This window comes from Larus michahellis, chromosome 3 (assembly GCF_964199755.1).
Source record: "Larus michahellis chromosome 3, bLarMic1.1, whole genome shotgun sequence".
In the NCBI taxonomy this organism is placed as follows: Eukaryota; Metazoa; Chordata; class Aves; order Charadriiformes; family Laridae; genus Larus; species Larus michahellis.
This window is the reverse complement of record NC_133898.1, coordinates 65,517,142-65,537,574: the sequence shown is the minus strand read 5'-3', so window position 1 is coordinate 65,537,574 and position 20,433 is coordinate 65,517,142. Positions and strand designations below refer to the sequence as shown.

Below are 20,433 nucleotides of genomic sequence, written 5' to 3'. Positions count from 1 at the left end.
CATCAGTGGAGTAGAAAGCTCGAAGAACGTTGCGTACTTGTGAGATCCCACCCAGAAGGTACTACAGGGCCAAACAAAGGAGGAAAAATAACAGGACATATAATGAGAATGGCTGATTTTGTTTGTGAAGTAGAGTATGTGTAGGATATGTAGGGAAGTATTTGTTGTAGGAGGAGAGGTAGCAACAGTCCCTCTTGCCACAGTCTCCTTGTTCTTGTTCTTTCTTCTAGCTGAATATATCTCTGCAGAGCACAACGGGTGTGATTATGGTATCATAAACAGGCATTAAAATTCAGGGCTCTTTCTCTAGTTTTAAGGAGTAATGGTGAGGAATGGTAGACTCCTTTTGAGGCTAGCCAATTTTTGAAGTGTACATGTCTAAGGTGTTAAACTGTAAGACTCCAATATCCCAAGACAAACTGAAGCTTTGATTTCAGCCTTTACCAGCAACAGAGAAAAAAACTGTGTGGCTACATCCATATTTTGCCTCTTACATTTTAATTGACAGAAGACTCCACAAAGTGACAATAAAAGGTTATCATCCTAGTTTGTTAGTGTCTTGACTACATTGCACACAGATGCCAAAGACAACCTCTGTAAATTCAAGGCCTTAGAACACTCCCTCAGTTGATAAACCCTTTAACAATATACTGTTAGCCTTTGGAAAGATTACCTGCAAAACTTTAATAAGCCTTTTCAAGAAAATACATTAGTGCTGCATTTCACGTGCAGCTTGCCTTACAGATACTTAAGTGACAATTTTTTATCGACATTGTGCATCTTGGTTAAAAGCTGAATTGGTGTTAGTTTGCTGCTGACACCAAGACTTGGAAAGATCCAGGGAAAAATACCGTGATGAGGATCTTACCAAAGAATGCATAGCATCACTTTAATGTGAACCAAAAGTTGGACACAGGATATGAGTAAGAATTCTTTATATGACTGGGAAACAGTGGACTGTAAAATTACATGTGAAAGACGAAATTATTAGTTCCAATGTCTGTTGGTTTCATGGAGACAGAAACAGGTTTTGGACAGTCACCAGAGAGGTGAGAGATCAATCTGTCATTACATTTGAAAAATGGAACAGGCAGCTTTAAAAGGCAGTACTGGTATGTAAGCGTATATGTAAGAACTTCCTGACCTGTTAAGACAGCAAATGGCAATGAAATAACCAGCCACTTGTCTTCACTCTTTCTAAGCGTCAGTAAGAGATATATGCCTAAACATGCACAAATAGCTTGTCTTTATTCTAATGTGTGAGTTGAGCCTAGCTAGTCTTTGCAGACGTTGCAATCACAAAATGATCTTCAGTTTTAGATGCATGACACAATTTGGACAGGAATTTTTTTTGGTTGTTTCTATATGAACATATAAAATAGCGATCAGATGCTACTGAGTACCTATTAGTCATATTATAGTCTGTTTTAGTCTGTTACACAAATTTAAGCTCAAATCTTCAGTTGGTCTGTGTCCCCTGACTTCTTCCACCCCACCTCCCCCCCAAATTGAGTAACATGTTTGAAGTCTTACCAGCGGGCAGCCATTTGTACAAGACCAAGTACTATTGCTGCAGTGTCTGTGCACCAGTATCCTCATGTATCACGACTACCGGAAGAGAGTCCTTCAGTACATTGTGAAAACACTTCAGAAATGTTCAAGATTTTGTGATCAACTGGAGTCATTCTGGAGATACCTATCTGTGTTTTGCAAACAAGGAAGAGATTTCACAGCCCTTGACAAGACTAAACACTTTCCCTTATGTGAAGTCCCAGACTTGATGTAATCGTAGGATCACTCAGATAATCCTGTTTGCTGTATGTGTGATAATGTGACACACTCATAATCTATCATGTATCCTGATACAGCATATTTTTGGATTCTTTTATAAGCATCCAGGTTTTTCAGTAGTTCTTGTTGTTCCATCTAGCTGGAGCATGCGTTACTGACGTTTAAGAGGAGCCGCACCACAGAACTACTGAAGAAAATGGTGTAGCACCTGAGTTAGAGTTTGCTTCATTATTAGTTGTTTTTTTGACAACACTAGTCGCCTCTGCAGATGCAGAGAAAGTATTTCTTCCTGTTATTCATTAGTTTAGTTCAGTAACTATTTCATTCACACAGAATGAGGAGAAATCAATTCACTGAGAAACCAACTGGGAGTTAAAAAGTAGGAAAGCTGGTTTTCCTCCTCCTCACCTGCGAATAACAATGAGGTGTGGGAGGATAATATCTACTACCTCTAAAATCTTGTAGGGCATGGTGAAAAGAAACACTAAATCTGGTTTTATTTACTATGGAAAACATTTCATTTGTTCAGTATGTCAGATATAAATACATAATGCATTGGTTTAAGTTTTTCTTTACATGTGCAATACATTTAAAGTAAGTTCATTTATTTAGTTAAAACAGTTCAAATTTCTGCTTGGAGAAATTCTAGCATATTTGAGCCTGTCACCAGTCATGGTAGTTATGGATCAGAAATAAAATAAATGCACCATTTTATTCACCATTTTCTAGTATAATAAAAAATAAGGAGTATAGCAAAAAAACATGCTTTTATTTCTTTAGGCAAAGTGTTTGCCATTCTGTTTCTTGGTTTTGGCCCGTACAAGCCTGGGTATGTTCCAGAGTACTAGAGTCCTTTTTTCTGCCTGTGGTTGACTAGGCAGTTGCATTCAGTGTGATGTTTTTGCGATGCTCACATGGCAGCAATGCCTTAGGCCTTATTTCTCTGCAGTTTTCTTCAGCAGGGGCTTCATCCAAAAATGGGAAGTGGTGCAGAATGTAGCAGTCTGCTTACTTAGTATATCTTGCCACAGAGAAACCACTTTTGTTTTTGGTTTGTCCGACTACAGTAGCATTTCCTCTATTTTTTTCAAGCTGAATTTGAAGCGCTGGTTTGAGTTAAAAAGCAGTAAATTGCTGTGGATTTGCCTGCTTTGCTCTTGGTTGCTCCTCCTGTGCTGTTACGCAACAGTGAAGTTAACAGATGTAACATTCTGCCTTCTTATGAAATGGCCACTGATAGGGAACATCTCAGTTGTGAATCTTACTTCTCTCTTTGATCTGAATAGGTATGCTGACCTATAAGAAAAATCTGTTTTATTAGTGCTGTTAAAAAGATTACCATTAAGAAGAATAAAGAAACCGAAAACAGAAAAGCACACCATATTGTTTTTGAGGACTGAGCTGAATTTTATTAAATATAACCAGCAATCAGTTGGTCTCTGCTTTACAATTTTCTGTTGTTTTTTTTTAAAAATTATAGCTTCATAGAAATATTACAGTATACGATCACTTTATACGGACAAGTTGTGTACAATGCTTTATGACAGTTCCACGTAAACTGTCCTTTCTGTGTGAAATATGGAATCATGTAAATAAGAGATGGATAAGAAACAAGTAGATAATCTCTTTGATCCTTTATCAGTTTCAGGTTTCTCTAAAAGATGGTAAAGGTCTGATAATACCAAAGAGAAAGTCCCCATCTGAAGCTGTCTTTGCATCTAACAGCAAAATAAATGCAAGTGCTATGAAGTGAAGGCCAACCTAGAATGAAGTGTGTGAGATCCTTTCTGATTCCTTCTCTGATTTCTTGAGTAGTTATTTAGAGAGACAAGAGTCCCTCCAATACACTCTCCATCTTCAGTTTGAAAATCTGGGAACTAGAAATGGCAAAAACCAAAATAAGTGGGAAAATGTCTGTAGAGAGACAATTATAATGCTCTAGTAATACTGTGATAACGCAGAGTGATTAATTTTTCTAAGCTAAAGACACTTACAATATGAAAGTCATGATAGGATGGTTTACCTTTTAGGATACAAGGTATCATAAAATGCTTGGTTAAAATGTGACCATTTCTGCTGTAGATGTTTTGCACGTGCTTTTCAAATTGACTACGTATTGATGTGCTGACCTTATCTTGGCATTGATACAAATGCTGTAACTATAGACATGAAATTCCTCGAGTTACCTTTTTATATTAATGGTAATACTACTGTATTGTGACATTATATCATATTGTGCTTTTAAATGAAATTTAAGTTTTGACTACATCCATAGCTGGATAAACCCTGCCTCTTTAAAAGAAATCTCTTCCTAGGGAAACATAATGTGCTTTTACTGTATTTAGTGCATGTGTGCGGGTTAATGATTGGATGTCAGGTATTTTATACATCAAAGCAGGATTTAATTTGTATTTTTCTCTAAAAGATCAGCTACTACAATTTTATACAAAGGCAAGCTGTGGTATTTTAACTTGGAATCAACGTGCATTTTCTGGGTTATTGTTTTGTTTCAGTGTTCTCCCCTCAAAAGAGGATGTTTTCCTGCCCATATTAGAGTTACCATACTTGTTTTACATTTTATTAGTTTTTTAATGGGTTTATTAACCAATATTAACCCACTTAAATGCCGTTAGTTTTCTAACTTGGGTATTTTGGAAGCAGATACAAGCAAGGCCTTCACTGAGTCAAATAGAATTTCATGGACCTCATAAAAACAGTCACTGTGTTGTAACTGGTACTACACTAAGTACTCGGTTCTTTGACATGTAATACTAATTTTGATCATACTGCGGATGCACGTGTGCTCCCTAAATACATAAGGAAAACAATTTATCAGAGAACTAGTTCCAGTAGAGTAAGTAACACTCTGAGCACAGATCCGTGTGGATACTGAGGGAGATCACTGCTGAGCAGCATCTTGTTAGAATGAAGGTCATCAGCTACATTTTCTGGCAAAGTGTTACTCTTCCTAAGTTGGCATCAGATCTAGTAACTAAGTGCAGTTAACTAACAGAAGGATTAACAAATATAATTTGTATGATCCATATAGTCATTTCACAGTTGTCTGTTTTTCAAAACTTTTTTGAAGTAGATAGAAGACATTGCTGGAGCTGTGATGGAGCGGACCTTTGCAGTCAAAAGGCTAGGCACTCAGCCAGTTTGTAATTCAGTGAGACACAATACATTATCTATTTTGACAGTCTTCATGGTTAAATAGTCTGGCTCTTGTAATACCTAACTGTGTTTATAAATAGAAATGAAGAAATCAAATGGTCTGGTCTTGACAGCAGAATAATAGAGCTTTGGATATGCCCAGAGCTCACACAAGCCTCTTCCCTTCTGTGGAGTGGGAAGAATAAGGTAAACTGATTGAGTCAAGTAGAACTTGAAAACACTTCTGGCATGTGTTTTCCCTGAGGTTTCAGTAATACATGAAAAAATGTGATGTATCAGAGCTCTGCAGTGAGGCCTGTAAAATATAATGGTTTTCTGACCAAGAAAAACAATTATTTTAAAAGCAAAATGGTAGACTGAGCATCCACAAAGAGCTTAGCTTAGAAGAGTGGCTGTCCAGTTCGCGTGTTGTATGGAGAAGGAGGATGTAGTCCTGGTTTCTGGTTCCTATTTCTTGCTCTAGATAAGATATTTTAGCAAATAGTTTTCCCTGTGAAATCTAGGTAAAGGGCTGGAACCTCAGTATAAGCCTCCAAAGACATCTGTGGGCTCTCTCCTACACTAGGACAACATAACAGGAAGGGTGGACATCCTACTCTTTGGCATTGTCAGTAATATAAGTCCTCTTGAAGACAGGAATTATTCTTTAAGCTTGTTTTGGGTTGATAATGGGTTTAAGAGGTGCATCCCTCAGCAAGTAGCAAAGTACACTTACTTTGATGTTGTGTTAAAGCTGATACCAAGAATTTGTCTTTTCTTTCCACCGTGTGTTACAGTAAGCAGTCCTGAGAGGTGAGGACTGACTCCTTAAATGCCTACCCCTTCTTTGGCCTTCAAGATGTGAGCACCAGCCTCACACAAAGAACTGAGTGAAGTGACTTTGGTGCTGCATGTACGTGCCTTGCAGGAGAGGGGTGGGATTCCAGACATACTCCTTTCCTTACAATACCCAGGTATTTTTTGCTTAACTTTGCCACTTTGTGGTCTGCTCCTTGGACACTGAGTGTTGTGTCAGAGCTGTGATTTCCACTTTGGGAGACAGGTGTCTAAATGATTTTCACTTTGGGAAATCATTAAAGTGATTTCCCAAATCACTAAAGTGATTTCCACTTTGGGAGCCAGTGTCACACCTGAACCTCCTGGTGGATACAGGCCTAATCCAAACCAAGATTTCCTGAATGTACACGGAACAGCCCCATGGGGTGGTCCTCAAGCAGCATCCAGGTTGGACTCAGCTCTGCATCGAGCACTTGGCCTTGCTCTCGTGACAGAGGGGTGGAGCGGTCCAGGCTCCTGCTCCGGCTGCGTCGTGTGAAATTTGTAACACATCTCTGAGCCAAGATTCCTGGCTGATCCAAAGCTGGAGGTTGGACGTGACCTGGTCTCGCCGTTAGTCAGAACTGAAGCTCTCAGGACAGGCATGCCGACGGAGCTGGTCTGCAGCTCTGTGCCGGGGCTCTGGTGTGAAGTGTCATGTTGCGTGGTTACAGATGGTCTGGAGAGGAGAGGTCCTCTATCCACGGCAGCGGCGTCTGTGCCTAGTGTTGCAATGGGCTACAGCCAGATTATGAATTAATGGGTGTGGCCCAGAAACCACCACCATTTATGAACATTATCTGTGTAACCAGAAGTTTGTGTTGTGAGGAACAGGGCAGAATGCTGGAATGTACTTATTTATTTACTGGAGTGTACTTATTTATTTACTAAGTATTTTGGGAAAAGAGTATGTATTCTGCAAATCAGAATTAGAGGTACCTTACATGAAATACAACAGTGGCATCAAATACATTTACTTGGACCAATGCCCTTGTACTCTGGGGTAGTGTTTTGAATCTGCATGTGATTTTTTAGTGGCCAGGTCGTGGTAGGCTCTCATTTTCTTAAGAGGCACTTCTGGCCCATGTTGCACACACAGTGGTTCAAGAGTTAGCTAAAGAAACGGATTTATTTGGATGTTCTGCAGGAGGTAACACTCTTGTGTTATTGTTGTGTCAGTATGGCCAGTTTCCGTCCAGGTGGTGATAGGAGTCGCCATCACAAGTGTCCTTGTAAGAGCGATTTCAGCTGGTTTGGATCAGACTCCCCAAACTGCGGTTTGATGAATTCTTATCATCCAGGTGGCCTGCGGTCCCACGTCAACACGTCAAAACTCCAGTTAAAATTGTCTCAACTACGTGCGAAAAATTGCCCTATCCAATGATAAACATACCTAAAGAGATAAATAGTGCCTGTCAGTTCACCATTTACTTCCTGTGTGCAAAGCAGGACCCGCCTGGGTTGTTCCCAGGGCTGCTGGGAGCTCCCTGCCTCCCCAGTCCCCATCACACAGTCGATTATCTTAACAGGGACTGGGGCTGCCTGGGGAGTTCTTCTATCGATCCCTCAGACCTCTGGTGGAACCGGGACTGCCCGGGGCGGGTTCCTGTAACTATCAGTCAATTATCTCATCTCGACAGAAACTCGCTGGGGAGTTCCCGGGACTGCCCCGGGAGTTCCTACGGGTGACTCAGCACACCCAGCATGTGCAGGGGCACAGCCCTTGTCCCCAGCTGCATTGCAACTACAGCTACAGTGATAATTTGGAGTGCACGTGCGTGCGCCTACCTGGTGCATGGAGGCATCAGCGTTGGAGTACTAAGAGGTTTAGCAGAGGACAGTTAATACTTGGGCATTTCCTGATGTGATCTGCCCATCTGACCAGTAGCCTGTGTCCCTTGATAGGCACAGATGGGTTTTTTTGTGTGTGCTGGGCTGTCACATCTACAAGCTGGTACTTGCAACGTGCTTTTCCTGCCATGGAGAATCCAAAACACCATGCTCACCATCAATAGTACTGGTCACCAGTACTACGATTTAGCAAAGGTCTCTTTTCTGGAGTCCTCTGCTACTTTCTTAACTACTGCAACAGGTGCTTGAGCCTCCTGTCTCTTGAGAAGAAAGCACGGCTTTTAATCAAACTTGTGATGTTTACTGATTAAAAAAAAATAATTTACTGTTTGTCCATCAGTGTGCAGTGGCCTGATGGAGAGCATCTAAATCTGATGGGTTTGGAATGTGGTGTGATGCCAGGTAGTTGTCGTAAAAGTGGCTTCCTATAACATTTAGGGGATGTAAATTTATCCTTACAGTTAATCTCTTCCTTCCTTTTGCAAATTAACTGAAAAGTAGTGAGCAAAACATGGCAGAGGGGTTGGAACTAGGTAATCTTTAAGGTCCTTTCTAACCCAAACCATTCTATGATTCTATAACAGAAATACAGTAAACAGCAATGTCTGAAAGATTAGTTTGGAAACTCAAATGGTTAAATGTCGGTTAGAGTAAGAAAGAGTGAGAGAGTTTTGAGTCATGTCTGCCTTTGTGAGTACGTAAGGCAAGATAGGGCCCCTCGCTGTTTCTTTTTCAGGCCACTCTCTCCAAAGACAGTCTCCAGGTGGCAGAGGGGATGGTTGTGCTTCTTCCAGCCCTGTCTTTTGGGGGTGCTGGGAAGCCAAGTGTGCACCGCACTGAAATTGCAGCTCATTGAACTTATTCATACAGAGCAGAAGAAGCGATGGGAAAATTAAAAAGATTTATTCAGTGCTAGTGTTGCTCAAAATCAGTATCTGCTGTTATGAACTAAGGTGTAAGAACAGTGAAGGTGGGAATGGTGTAATGAGCAAGCTCTCCAAAACTATTACATTTGAGACCTTGGTAACTCCAGTTGGTTGGCACAAATAGATCTGCTAGTCAGAATTACAGTATCTAACCCTCAGAAAACTTGGAAAGGCACAGTAAAGCAAAGTCTTTGAAAACCGTGATCAATATGAGCTGCGTAAGAGGAAAAGTGTTTGGATTTATACTAACAGTAGTGTGTCTGAGTTTGGAGGGAATGAAAAGGTCCATGCCGTTTCTCTGAGAAAGCCGGGAGCATTTCCCTAGTAAGCAGTGGAAATGGCTGTCGCTGGAAGAGTGAGGGCAGATGCGGGGAAAACAGCCTGATCTAACGCCTAGAGAACTGCCGAGGGATCAGGGCACCTGCGTTCGTCCCCTGCATGCCCTGCTGCCTGACCTGGGCCACCTCACTTCTCCCTGCCTCCCTTTCGCCAAGGACGATCAGGAAACAAATCCTTAATTTCCTTTGAGATTTATTCAAGAGAAAGACAATGAAAGCAGGGAAGTGTTATCATCTGGGGTTGAAATGCCACACACCTAGTGAATGCTCAACCCCTACTTGCATTATTTAATTTAAATGCAGGTAGCTTGTATCAGGGATTTTCCCGTGTTTTCTTTAGAGATGTAAGATAATGAGAACTTTTTTTTTTCCTCCTGAAATACAACTCTTTATAACACACTGTGGCTTGCTTGAAATGTTGTGTAAAGAATAGTCTTGTTTATGAGGACAGTACAACGTGTTAGATCACCTTTCATTGAACTGTGTGCTTTATAATTGGTGTACAAAATTATGTCCTCTCTTTTTTTCAAGTGGGGCTTGAATAGCAGCATCCTTTGCTGTGGTCTAATTACAGAACATCCTTATCTTAGTAATAACTTTATTTATGAATATACTTTACCCGCCCCTCATAAATTATCCTTCGGCTGCTGCAGCAGTGAGCCAAGGAAGAAAAGTTGCTTTAAGCAAAAGCTGAAGATGACCCCGAGTGGAGACTTGAGCTGTTTTTCACAGCGTGGGTTTGCCGCTGGCTGGGTGTGTGTGGTGTTGGTAGGTTGGGTGGATGAAGAGGTGGGATAAAGCTCTTAATGTTTCTTTCCCTTACCTACCCTGGAGAGGGAGAATTCCCCAACTGAGACTATATCACTTAATAGCCTGCCTCGCTGGACAGGTGTGAGGAGTCATTCATTACTGCTTTCACAGTGCTCAGGAAACAGATGAATTAAAACCTTTTCTTTTCCACAGCCATGGCAGGGCAGCACTGAGGCTGCTGTATCCCAGAAGGTTGTAGTGCCTTTCTCATTGGCATTTCCAGCTCTGTCACCATGTTGCTGAGGTACATCGGTCACGGCATTTTCTAAATTTCACAATTTAGAAGGCAGATGTTACCTTACTCATTAAAAAGGGAAGAAATAAAAAGCAAAATCAGTCACACTAACTTTGAAAAGCTTCAGTGTAGTTTTGTTTTCAAGTTTGATCTGTCAAAATTGCTTCCCTCTAGTGGTTTTCAAACTGTATTTCTAAACTTGAAAAAGTTGGTGCAATGCAGAAGTTTCTGAAGTTTTAAGAAAGCCATTTCTTTGAGAAAGTTCTGCACTTAATACAATGTAGTTTCTTTTTGGGGTAATTAACTTAACAAAGTGCTAGGGACTTTCCAGCCATTGGAAACCCTATCCTAAAGCTCAGTTTAGCACAGACAGCTGCAGAACAAGTCTTAGCTGCTTAGCTAACCATCCCAAACATTGTCTAGAGAGCTGCCATTCCTGCCTGCTTGACTGCAAGGCCGCTGCTGCAGAGAGCGTACCAATCATGCTGAAATGTGTAAAATTAGCATTTAAGCCAAAATAATGACATAACCTTCTGTGCAGCGTATAATCCTAATAAGATTAAGTTTTAACAAAGAAAAACATAAAAGATATAACCTAATAAGATCAAAATCTATTCTGAATAAACTGTATTATACATGTTCACTGAGTGGATTATATAAGTTTAATGAAATTACACTGTCTTATAAGCAGGATACAATAAGTAGTAATGGCAGCTTTTCTATACACAATGCAAGAGAGTAAGGAAGAAGATAGGGATTATTAGAAAATGAGTTTAGTCAAAACAATTTAAAATCAAAAAGATAAAGATAAAAATAGAATAATAATTTCTTAAATACTGCAACAATGAGCTTACTGCTTCGAGTGTATTAGCTAAGATCAAAGTAAGATATCCAGACAACTATAACTGAAAAGTATCCAGAAAATACCTCTAGTTTTTAGAGGAAGAAGGAAGACTGGATTGATATGATGTTGGAGAGGAATGACACAGCACAGCTAAACAGACTGCGAAAGATTTGAGAAAATTGAACACTTTCTCAGCATCTGGTCAGTTTTTTCTTCATATTGCTTTAGTATTTGTCCAGTCCATCTCTTCATCCGATACGTGGTAGTGGATTCCACACTGTTAGCACTCCTGATCCAGATGGCGTACACTCTGTCATGCTGAGATCATGTTGGAAATGTCATCTATGCAACACAGCTGAGATATAGTAGCACTTTAAAATTAATTTCTCAATTGTTGTCCACTACGGCATTTTTTTTGTTGGGAATATTTTCCCCATGTAAAAAGAATAACTAAATGTGCTTTTTTGCTTTTATAAATTAAAGCATTTCAAATATTATTTACAGTTTACCAAATTTTGGCTTCGCTTGTTGTAGTAATGAATAATATATTTGTCCTTATAGAAGTACTAAAAATATTAAGCAAACTGATTTTAAAACTACGTTAGCACAACCACATTACTTCTCCAAGAACTGGGCTGCATATTTTTGAAAACTATTACGAGACAGTCAAGGATCATGTTAAGACAGAATGGTCTGAGCCCTAACCTCTCCAGTAAGTGTAACAGTAAGGGTTTTTCCTGGGTTATGTGGAGAGAAGATGCAAAGAGAAAACAAGAGGTGCAAGCAGTATGGTTGTATTATTTACCAGATTTTTTTTTTATTTCATGTGTTGAAAATTGTGAATTGTAACAGATGCTGAAAGGCAGTGCTATAAAAATTACATTTTAGGGGCCCACATCTGGTTTGGTTTTCTGCTTTCTTAATGAAGTTGCTTAGTTTGCACAAAAAGTTGCTTTTGCTGTCTGTCCAGATAAAAACACATCTTGTGTTCCAACAGGCAGAATTGTAAAACGCATCTCTCCTCTCGGAAACACAGGGTCTCATTAGCTTACACAGCTTTGTCCCCTTTCCGCAGCTCTGTAGTAGGTGCTTAAGCACTTGGACTTAAACAACGTATTACCTATAAAAACTAGATCCAGGAGTCAAACGGGTTTCTTTTCCATGCATAATATTTCCATAGTAGACTTTATTCCTTTGCGTACCTATAAAATCTCATTGGTTTAAAACCCCATCCTTGGTTAGATTTGGACAGTACTGGTGGGCTTCAAAGAAAAAGACTACAGGGAGCTGTGTAGAAAGCAAAGGATGAGATTCGAAGGAGTCCCTGAACTTACATCATATGATAAGGGATTAGGCATGCATTATAAGCTGATTCATGTCATATGAGTAAATCATGAAAATCAAGTTAAATTTCCTAGTAAGGACTAGTCTTTACGTGTGACATCCTGGTTAGAGGAGACTTTCCTCTCACCGAAGGCTGTAAAAGGAGACATGAGTCATTGTTTTGGATGAAGACAGTGCTTTATATTTATTTATATAGGTATTTATAAGGCAGTCCACTTACTGAATTTCTAATGGCTCTTCTGATAGAAATAAATGTCATGTTTTACTAGCGGCGTTTAAGTTCTGATTTGCGTAAGTGAGAGAGACAGGAGGAATAGGAAAAATATATATTTCAAGATTCCTAACCAACAAACAACTCAAAGTAAAATAGATAGCATTTGCATTAAGTATTCCTTTGGCTTATTCTGTTTCCTTTCCCTTGTCCCTTACTTTTCTCCTGTATGTTGTGTATTTGGTTTCTCTGGTTACTGGCTTTAGATGGGCAGGGGCTGTGCTCCTTTTCTATGTTGAAGTGGCCTATGACTTTACTGAAACCTGCTTCAACAAAGAAAACGAACTAAAATGGCCATGGCACTGCAGCTGGTGTGGAAGAAGCTGTGATACGAGGTCTGACTGCGTGCCCCAACTTAACGTCAGTCCATGAGTCTCCTGGGGTGATGCTTGCGCTTTTACCTCTGGCTTTTAAAATACAAGTCTTCTTCCCCATTCCTTGCACAGCAGTAATGATTCTGAGCAGTACAGAGTACTTTTTCATGGTGTTTGCGCTTCAACTTTAATTGTAGATTTAGTGATTAGACATATTGCACTGGGCTTGTATTTTAGTACTTAAAATGCTGTTGCTTCTTGCTTTTATTTCTTTATGTCTCTCTCTCATTTGTCTGTAGACACAAAGATTTGCCTTTTCCTTATCTGAAGTCAGTAGCTTCTCTGATACAAAGATTTAGCACTTGATTACGTGTTGTCCAGCTTCTGCTTGCTATTATAACTAACAGCAAGTGGAGGAGAAGCAACAAGAATAAAAGCAATGTGCCTGTGAGTAACGCTGGAATGGCGATGAACAAGAAGAATCAGTAGCATCATGTGGTCAAGAGCAGTAACAGGTTTAATAAACAGCTACAGCCCATGGCTTTGTTCTGTAAACACAATGCATTTTCTGTCAAAAACACCTTGTTATTCTCACCTTAACCTGGACTTGCTCCGTATATTGCAACTATAGATAACTGAGCTGTTGTTATAGCATGCAGGCTGTCCACGTGTGCTTGCCTGCAGCCCGATACACTAGTACCCAAACCAAGCATGGTCCCAAAACAGAGTCCAATCAGTTGTGTTTACCGTGGGCAAAGAGATAAAAATCTCTCTCAAATTACTTCAGAGTTGCTTAATAGTCATCTTAATTACTAAAGCACATTATATTTGTACTTCAAAAAATAATGTCTAGAGGCTGGAGGAATGAAAGCTAAAGTGACACAAGGTGACAAGGAGTAGTAACAGATACTTTGAGGTTATAAATCATATTCCAGTTGTTTGAAAAGGAAAATGAGACCACGTTCTGTATATGGCAGATTATGAAGTCTGAAATACATTAGAAATGGCAGCTTTCAGCAATTTGATTTTGCGTGCTGGTAGAGCTAAACTTTAGTCTTCCTGCGGAAAGCCACCGATTGTCTTAAGCTTTGATGGGTCAGGTTATGTCAGCCCCCGACCCATGGGCTGGTGGTCTGTCCCCAGGGAGGTGCCTGATGCCTGGGGCTGGGGCTGCCCCACTGCCCCTGGCTGCCCTGTGCCTGGCGGGGGTGGGATGGACCCTGCCTGCCCTCTTGCCACTCCCAGCCCCCAAGGACCAGCCAGGCCTCCCTGGCACTGTAGGGTGGATTAATCTTCCTATAATGTGGGTTATATTTGCAGACTCTTAAGTCTCTTCCTTAAATACAGTCTTACCTTTGAACAGTGGAAGCTTACTTGGTAAGTGCAGTACAGGCACCTTATACGTGCACACGTGCGCACACACACATGTGCCTGCACTTTATGAGCAAACGTGGCATTTTGGAATGTATAAAAGTTTTAATTTTCCGTGGTCTTTTGTTATTTCTTGCTGATTTCATGAGTGTTACTCCCATGTTTTATTCTGGCAGTGCTGGCTACTTGCCAGCCTACTCAGATGCCTTATTTCATAGAGGCATACATGAAATAATTTGTAAGTGCTGTTAATCTCAAAAATGATAACTTGAGGACAGTGAATTCTCCATTTTCAAAGGCAGACAGAGGAAAAAATACCCATGAATAATAGTGGTGCATGCACAGACTTTTCCAGTTCTTTTGCCCCAAGCTCTAAGGAATGCTTCTGATTACGAGAGTGATCTTGAAAGAGGATGAGTCCACGGGCAATGAAATCCTAGATTCAGTGAATTTAGTGGGAGTTTTCTGCCTTGGTAAGAGTAGCGACAGAATTTCCATTGACCTCAGCTGTGCAGAGACTTTATCTGCACTGTGGAGCCCCACAGCATGGGGGAGAAGGGAGTCTCCATGCCCTGAAGAAAGGTTTACAAGGAAATGTATTTTCTGTCTGATTCTAAGAAGTCAAATTAGGGGGAGTACAAGGAGGTCATTAGCTGCTATCCTACAGTGAGCACCTTATGCAAAAACTGTCCCACTGAATATTTTCTTGTAAGAGACAGACATGTACAATTAGTTTACTTTATTCTAATGGTTCATAAGGAACAATGTTTTCTGGTATGGAATCTGAATAGATCTCAGTGTTTGAGAAAGTTTCTGGGCTTGGTTTCATCTTCTGTTCGTAGCTGTTTTCTCCTGCAGCAACTTAACAAATATTTTCTCTGCTCAGAGTTTTGGATTGCTAAAATACCTGTAAGTGGCCATTTCCATTGCTTGTCATTACGTTATCACAGGGTAAGGGTCCTGTAGTTTTAACTATAGTGGTACTGGCCCCTCTAGACTTCAATGGAGAAAACGGGGTCAGCAATAAGTTAGTATTTTATACTATTTTAATGATTCTCTTGTTTTTGCATACTCCGCTTACAAGTTTCTGCCTCTATCACTGTTGCATAGTATAAGGAAGGTATGGCTGATTTCTGTCAAATTTGTATTTGTCATTTTCTAAATCACTGTTTTTCTTCAAACTCTAGTTAGCAGCAAAATTGGAAGATATTTCCCCTAAAGTGCTGTTATTGCTTACATTTCCAGGGGAAAAAAAAGAAGTCAAGTGTTTGTTTAACATCTTGGGGATGTTTCATGCATAGATTCACCACCTGCAGATTTTCAAAAGAAGGTCCTTGTTTTGAAAATGTGATCCTAAATCTGAGGTAACACCAGGGCACTTTGGAGAATATAGTTTAGAAGGAGTTTCTACTCCCGTGTTGTGAACTTTTCTCATCTGTTAGGCAGCATTCACACCGAGGAGCGTGGACATTAAAAATTCGTTTCGTACCATAAACCACCAGTAGCTGTATGTTACGCTTTTCCTATGCCAGACCCACAAAGGACGTAAATCGTTACTGACTCTGGCTGTTCAGTTTATGCTGCTGAGACTCATGCAGCTCTGGAGGTCCTCAGGCTAATCCCAAATGTGGATAGGTGTCAGAAGAGTTTTCTGGCACATTCTAGAAAGGGAAGGAAGTATTAGAGCGAATGTACGTACATTATTTGTATGAATAAGCTGGAACAGTTCCTTCCTGAATACTATATGATTTTTTCATTGTCTCTGAATGTTCTCAATAAATATGTAATTTTCTCTTTCTTATATGGATTTTTATTTGTTAATCTTTTTGTAGAGTAGTTTACTTCATACCTACTCTCTGAAGTCTTTGGGTACTTTCTTTCCCTTTAGGAGTTTTAAGTTATTCCCGATGATATCATTATATTTTCCCTTGAAGTGGTGTGTTCATAACAGGATAATGGGGAGAGAAGCTGTTCGGTTTATGATTGATTAGTGGATGTACAATCTCAATTCCCTTGGAAAGTGGGCGTGTGACTGTTTGAGTCTGTGTTTCTTTGGAGAGAGACCATTTCAGGGAATCATAGTTAGAGCTGCAAACAATCCATTAGTCACTCGTCCAAGCCCTGCCAACGTAATACTGTTCCCTGCAGTACATTATTGAGTGTTTTGTCCAATATCGGTTTGAGTGACTCAAGCCATGAGGCTTCCACCACTTCCTCTGAGAAACTATTTTCATGGTCTGACAGAGCTCACAGTTAGGAAATATTTCCTGGTAGTCAGCCTAAACTTTTTAACACCCAGATTGATCTCATTACTGTTAGGTATACTTTTTTTTCCAGTCCTGTCTTAAATCTTTTTCCTTCTTTGGCATTCACACTCTTGAGTGAATAGTAGATGGTATGATGTCTCCTCTTAAGTCAAGCAAATGCATAATTAGTTCTTCTAGGCCTTCTCTACAAATAGGCCATCTGTTTGGTGGAAAACAGGGCCGAGTATGGGAAGATTTTTTTCTAGCAAGTGCTTGTTTCAAACAAATAACATGAAAAATAGGAGTTCCTGTGATGAAGTAGCTCCAGGGAGCCCCAACTTTTATACAAAATATTTTTCAGAAATTATGTAGAAGATGGTAACTTTTCCAGGCAGTCATTTGAAGTAGTAATACCTTTTTCTAGCACAATATACAGCTCTAGCACTAGTAGTCTGTCACATTTCATGGCTTCAGGGAATGTTTTGTAATGTTGCTTCATCTATTTATCAAGCAAATTATATGTAGCTACAGCCTGGAGAGGAGAAAGCAACGGCAGCCGAATTGCAAGCAGGTCCAGGGGCCATTTGAAGGTCTGTCACTCACAGCTTTACAGCCAGAATTCACAAGTATTTGGGTCATATAAGGACTGTTGAGGAAGGGAATGTACTTTAATCCATCCAACCATTACACATCTCTAGATCCCTTTCCAGTAGCCAACATCTGTTTCCTTCCTTCCTTCCTTCCTTCCTTCCTTCCTTCCTTCCTTCCTTCCTTCCTTCCTTCCTTCCTTCCTTCCTTCCTTCCTTCCTTCCTTCCTTCCTTCCTTCCTTCCTTCCTTCCTTCCTTCCTTCCTTCCTTCCTCCCTCCCTCCCTCCCTCCCTCCCTCCCTTCTTCCTTCCCTCCCTCCTTTCTTCCTTCCCTCCTTCCTTCCTTGCTCCCCTCCTCCCCTCTCTCCCTCTCTTGCCCTCCCTGCCCTCCCTTCCCTACCATATTCCAGATCAGTGTCCCCTAGCCTAAGGTGTTTTTTACATTACTTATTATAGTCTAAATTCTGCAGAGATGTATGCACATGATTGATAAACTGTATTTTGCAAAATCTGGGTATGTGCTATTCTTATTTCTTATGGATGGTCTGCTGCTTAGTCAGAGACTCCTAGTCAGAGGGACACTTCGATTTACAGATAAGACTTCTAAACTAGTACTCTATGCTTGCTTTGAAAAAAATGTAGTAAGTATTTTAAGCATATGTTTATGTTTTTTGATGAATCACTGTGCAATTTGGGAACCAAGCCCATGTTTTGTTAATTTTTTACCTGAGATTACCTGATGCGTGTGGGTTTGTGACCCGGGCTTCCAGCTTGGGGAGTAAACAAGCTGCGTGCACTTCCTCTGAACTGCACTAGAAAGGATGCGCAGGTCCTCAGGCAAGAGCATTCCTGAGCTAACACTACTACAGTTTTACTAATTAAGGAAGAAAAATGCAATGATCAAACTAAGATCAAGTCAAGTTTGAACCAAATCGGTAGGTTCAGGTGATTAAACTACCAATTTAATATAACAGATAATCTTACGATATTACACACAAAATACATAAATGCAAAAAAGGAGAAGGCAGGTAAATGACAGACTGCCATCACAAAAAGAAAGCCTGAATCACACCTGCAGCCTTGCTCGTTCTGTCGTTCGCTATCTGAGATGAAGTAGTGATAGATTTGATGAATCCCGGGCCGTGTACTGCATCTCTCAGGAAATCTCAAGCACCTTCTTTGTCTCTGAGTAGAGTGTCTGGAGCAGGAAGGGTCTGCAAGGGAGACCTCCTAGTGCAAGGGAAGGAACCGGTCGTCTTTTTTCTTTCCTTCCTTTTTACAGGGAGCATTTGTCACTTTTTCCGCCTGAGAGGTGAATGCTGTGGCTTTGGGGCTCAGTTGTATGGAGTGAAGCAGGAAGGGGTGGCTGCAGTTCAGTCCCCGGCAGGTGGCACATGTCTGAGGTGAGGGTGGGAATCCCACCTCTGGAATGGGCGTTCCACTCACATCGATTACCCCCATACACGAGGAGCAAGGTGCATGTAGGGCTTCCAGTGTAGACGCGCAAGTGGCTTTTATGTGAACAAACTCTACCCGTATTTAAGGCACTGATGGTTTCCCACTCCCCCTGTCAATTCTGTGGCAATAATCCCCACGCGCACCTGTGTCCAACCTTCTCTCTACCAAAGGTATCCTCTGTGTTCAAGAGTGTGCTCCCTTTCCATGCAGGTTATCCAGGCTGTCTTCTTCGGGATCTGCGTCTTGACTGACCTGTCCAGTCTTCTTACTAAAGGAAATGACAGTCAAGAGCAAGAGAGACAGCTGAAAAAACTAATTGCACTCCGTGACTGGGTGATGGCTGTTCTAGCTTTCCCTGTTGGAGTGGTAAGTACTATGTTAATCTGCACATGTCTTTACAAACTGGGTGAACAGTGTTATTTACTGGCTGTTTTCTGGCTGAAAGGCTTTCCCACTTCTATGCAAAAGACACTGCAGAAAGGGAAACACAGTAGAGATAATGTTACTACTCTCTTGGTTTTTGCAGGTGTAAGGGAGCACTGGTGTTGCTTAAATTATTTTTGTTTCATTAAAAAAAATGTACTTTACAATAGAAACTTGATTGTACAAGTCATTTCAAATGTGAATTGTTCTAGCAGCAACTTGAGAGTCAATTTGGAGTTTTTCTGCACCGTGTGTCATCAGGAGTGGTGAAAGTGCTGACTGTGGCTTGTTTCACACCGTAATGACCTGACTGGAGTTCAGGCTGTAAGCCGTTTTGTCATGGGCAAGAAGGGAAGCGAAAGTCCAGACCGCTTCCTGTTAATCCCATGGGGGATTAAGAGCTGACAGAGGAAATGTGGTAGGAAAAAAAGGAGTTTGTCAGTAATGTAAAAAAGCACACAGAAGGTATGGGAAAATGTGGGGTTTACATGTCTTTTTCAAAAAAGAACTATTCTTTGGATCAGGTACTGCTCCACTGGGACATCGCACATCGCTTTCAGTGGCAGAAGATGCTGAGTGTCTTTACGTGTCTCATACCACACACTGAAAGCAGCTGAAAATCCAGAATTTCATGGGTTTTTGCATGGAAGTGTGTCAGTCTAGTTCTAAGTTTAGGTTACATTAAAAAAAATGTGTGAACCTTTCATTATAGTGTTGCTTTTATTGTAATTCAGGATCAGCCTTTAGTTCTAATTTTTTATTTCAATGTACAGCAGTTTAAAATAAATTCAATAGAAACAAATTTTTTTCATGGTAGGACCACTGGAAAACTGTATGAGGTCTTTAAAGTTGTACCGTTTCACAAAAAGCTGATCACTTACTGTCAATTAACAGCAGTTAACAACATATCAGTCTATCATTTATAATTTGATATATTCAGAGATGCTTCATTAAAACGTGATTTCACCATTTATGTGGGTTTTCACAATACGTGAAGAAATACAGAATGCTTTTGCAAAGTAAGAAAATGCAAAGCATATGTGAGACACTGTGCAGGTATTTCTTTCATAACATCCCAGCTGGTAGCCTTCCCTTACTGTACATGCTGGCCTGCCTCTTGGGAGCTGACACAATTCATGTTGGGGTAACAGACTGCAGTTCTCCAGCCATGATAAAAGAAACTGGATCAACTAATACAGTTTTGAAAAAATCTGTGCATAAACAGGCTTGCAAATATGTATTTTATGGGTGCAGAAATTGATATGTTACATTCGTATTCGAAGGGAGACTGGGGATTAGAAGTAGTTATAATTGTGGTTAGCAACAGATGCTTTTCCTACTGTGTTGATAGTAGAAGTGAAGAAGGAGAACAACATCACATTATTTGTCTTCATTTAAAGATTTTCAGTGCCTTTTTCAATCTAGCAGTGTAAGCCTTTACATGCATCAAAGTACACCCTCCTTGGCTGTCTCACTCCGCTCAGGATTCTGGGATTCTCTCCTGACGCTGTTTGAGTTCTGTACTGTTGTCTGCGTGTTCCTCCACCCCTGCAGCGTTCCCGACCTTGCTTCACTTGGTAATTCTGCACATTTCTTTCGGGTGTTGTTTCTCTTGCCACCGGTAAGGGAGGAAT

At 40.6% G+C, this 20,433-nt stretch overlaps 1 protein-coding gene across 1 annotated transcript in view; it reads left to right on the top strand.

Annotated features, from left to right (window-relative positions):
* AIG1 (androgen induced 1) overlaps window positions 1-20,433 on the top strand; it is a 159,470-nt gene that overhangs the window by 52,203 nt on the left and 86,834 nt on the right. Inside the window, exon 4 of the mRNA XM_074580551.1 lies at window positions 18,587-18,742. Coding sequence (XP_074436652.1) covers window positions 18,587-18,742 — 156 coding nt within the window. The remainder of the gene's footprint in view (window positions 1-18,586; window positions 18,743-20,433) is intronic.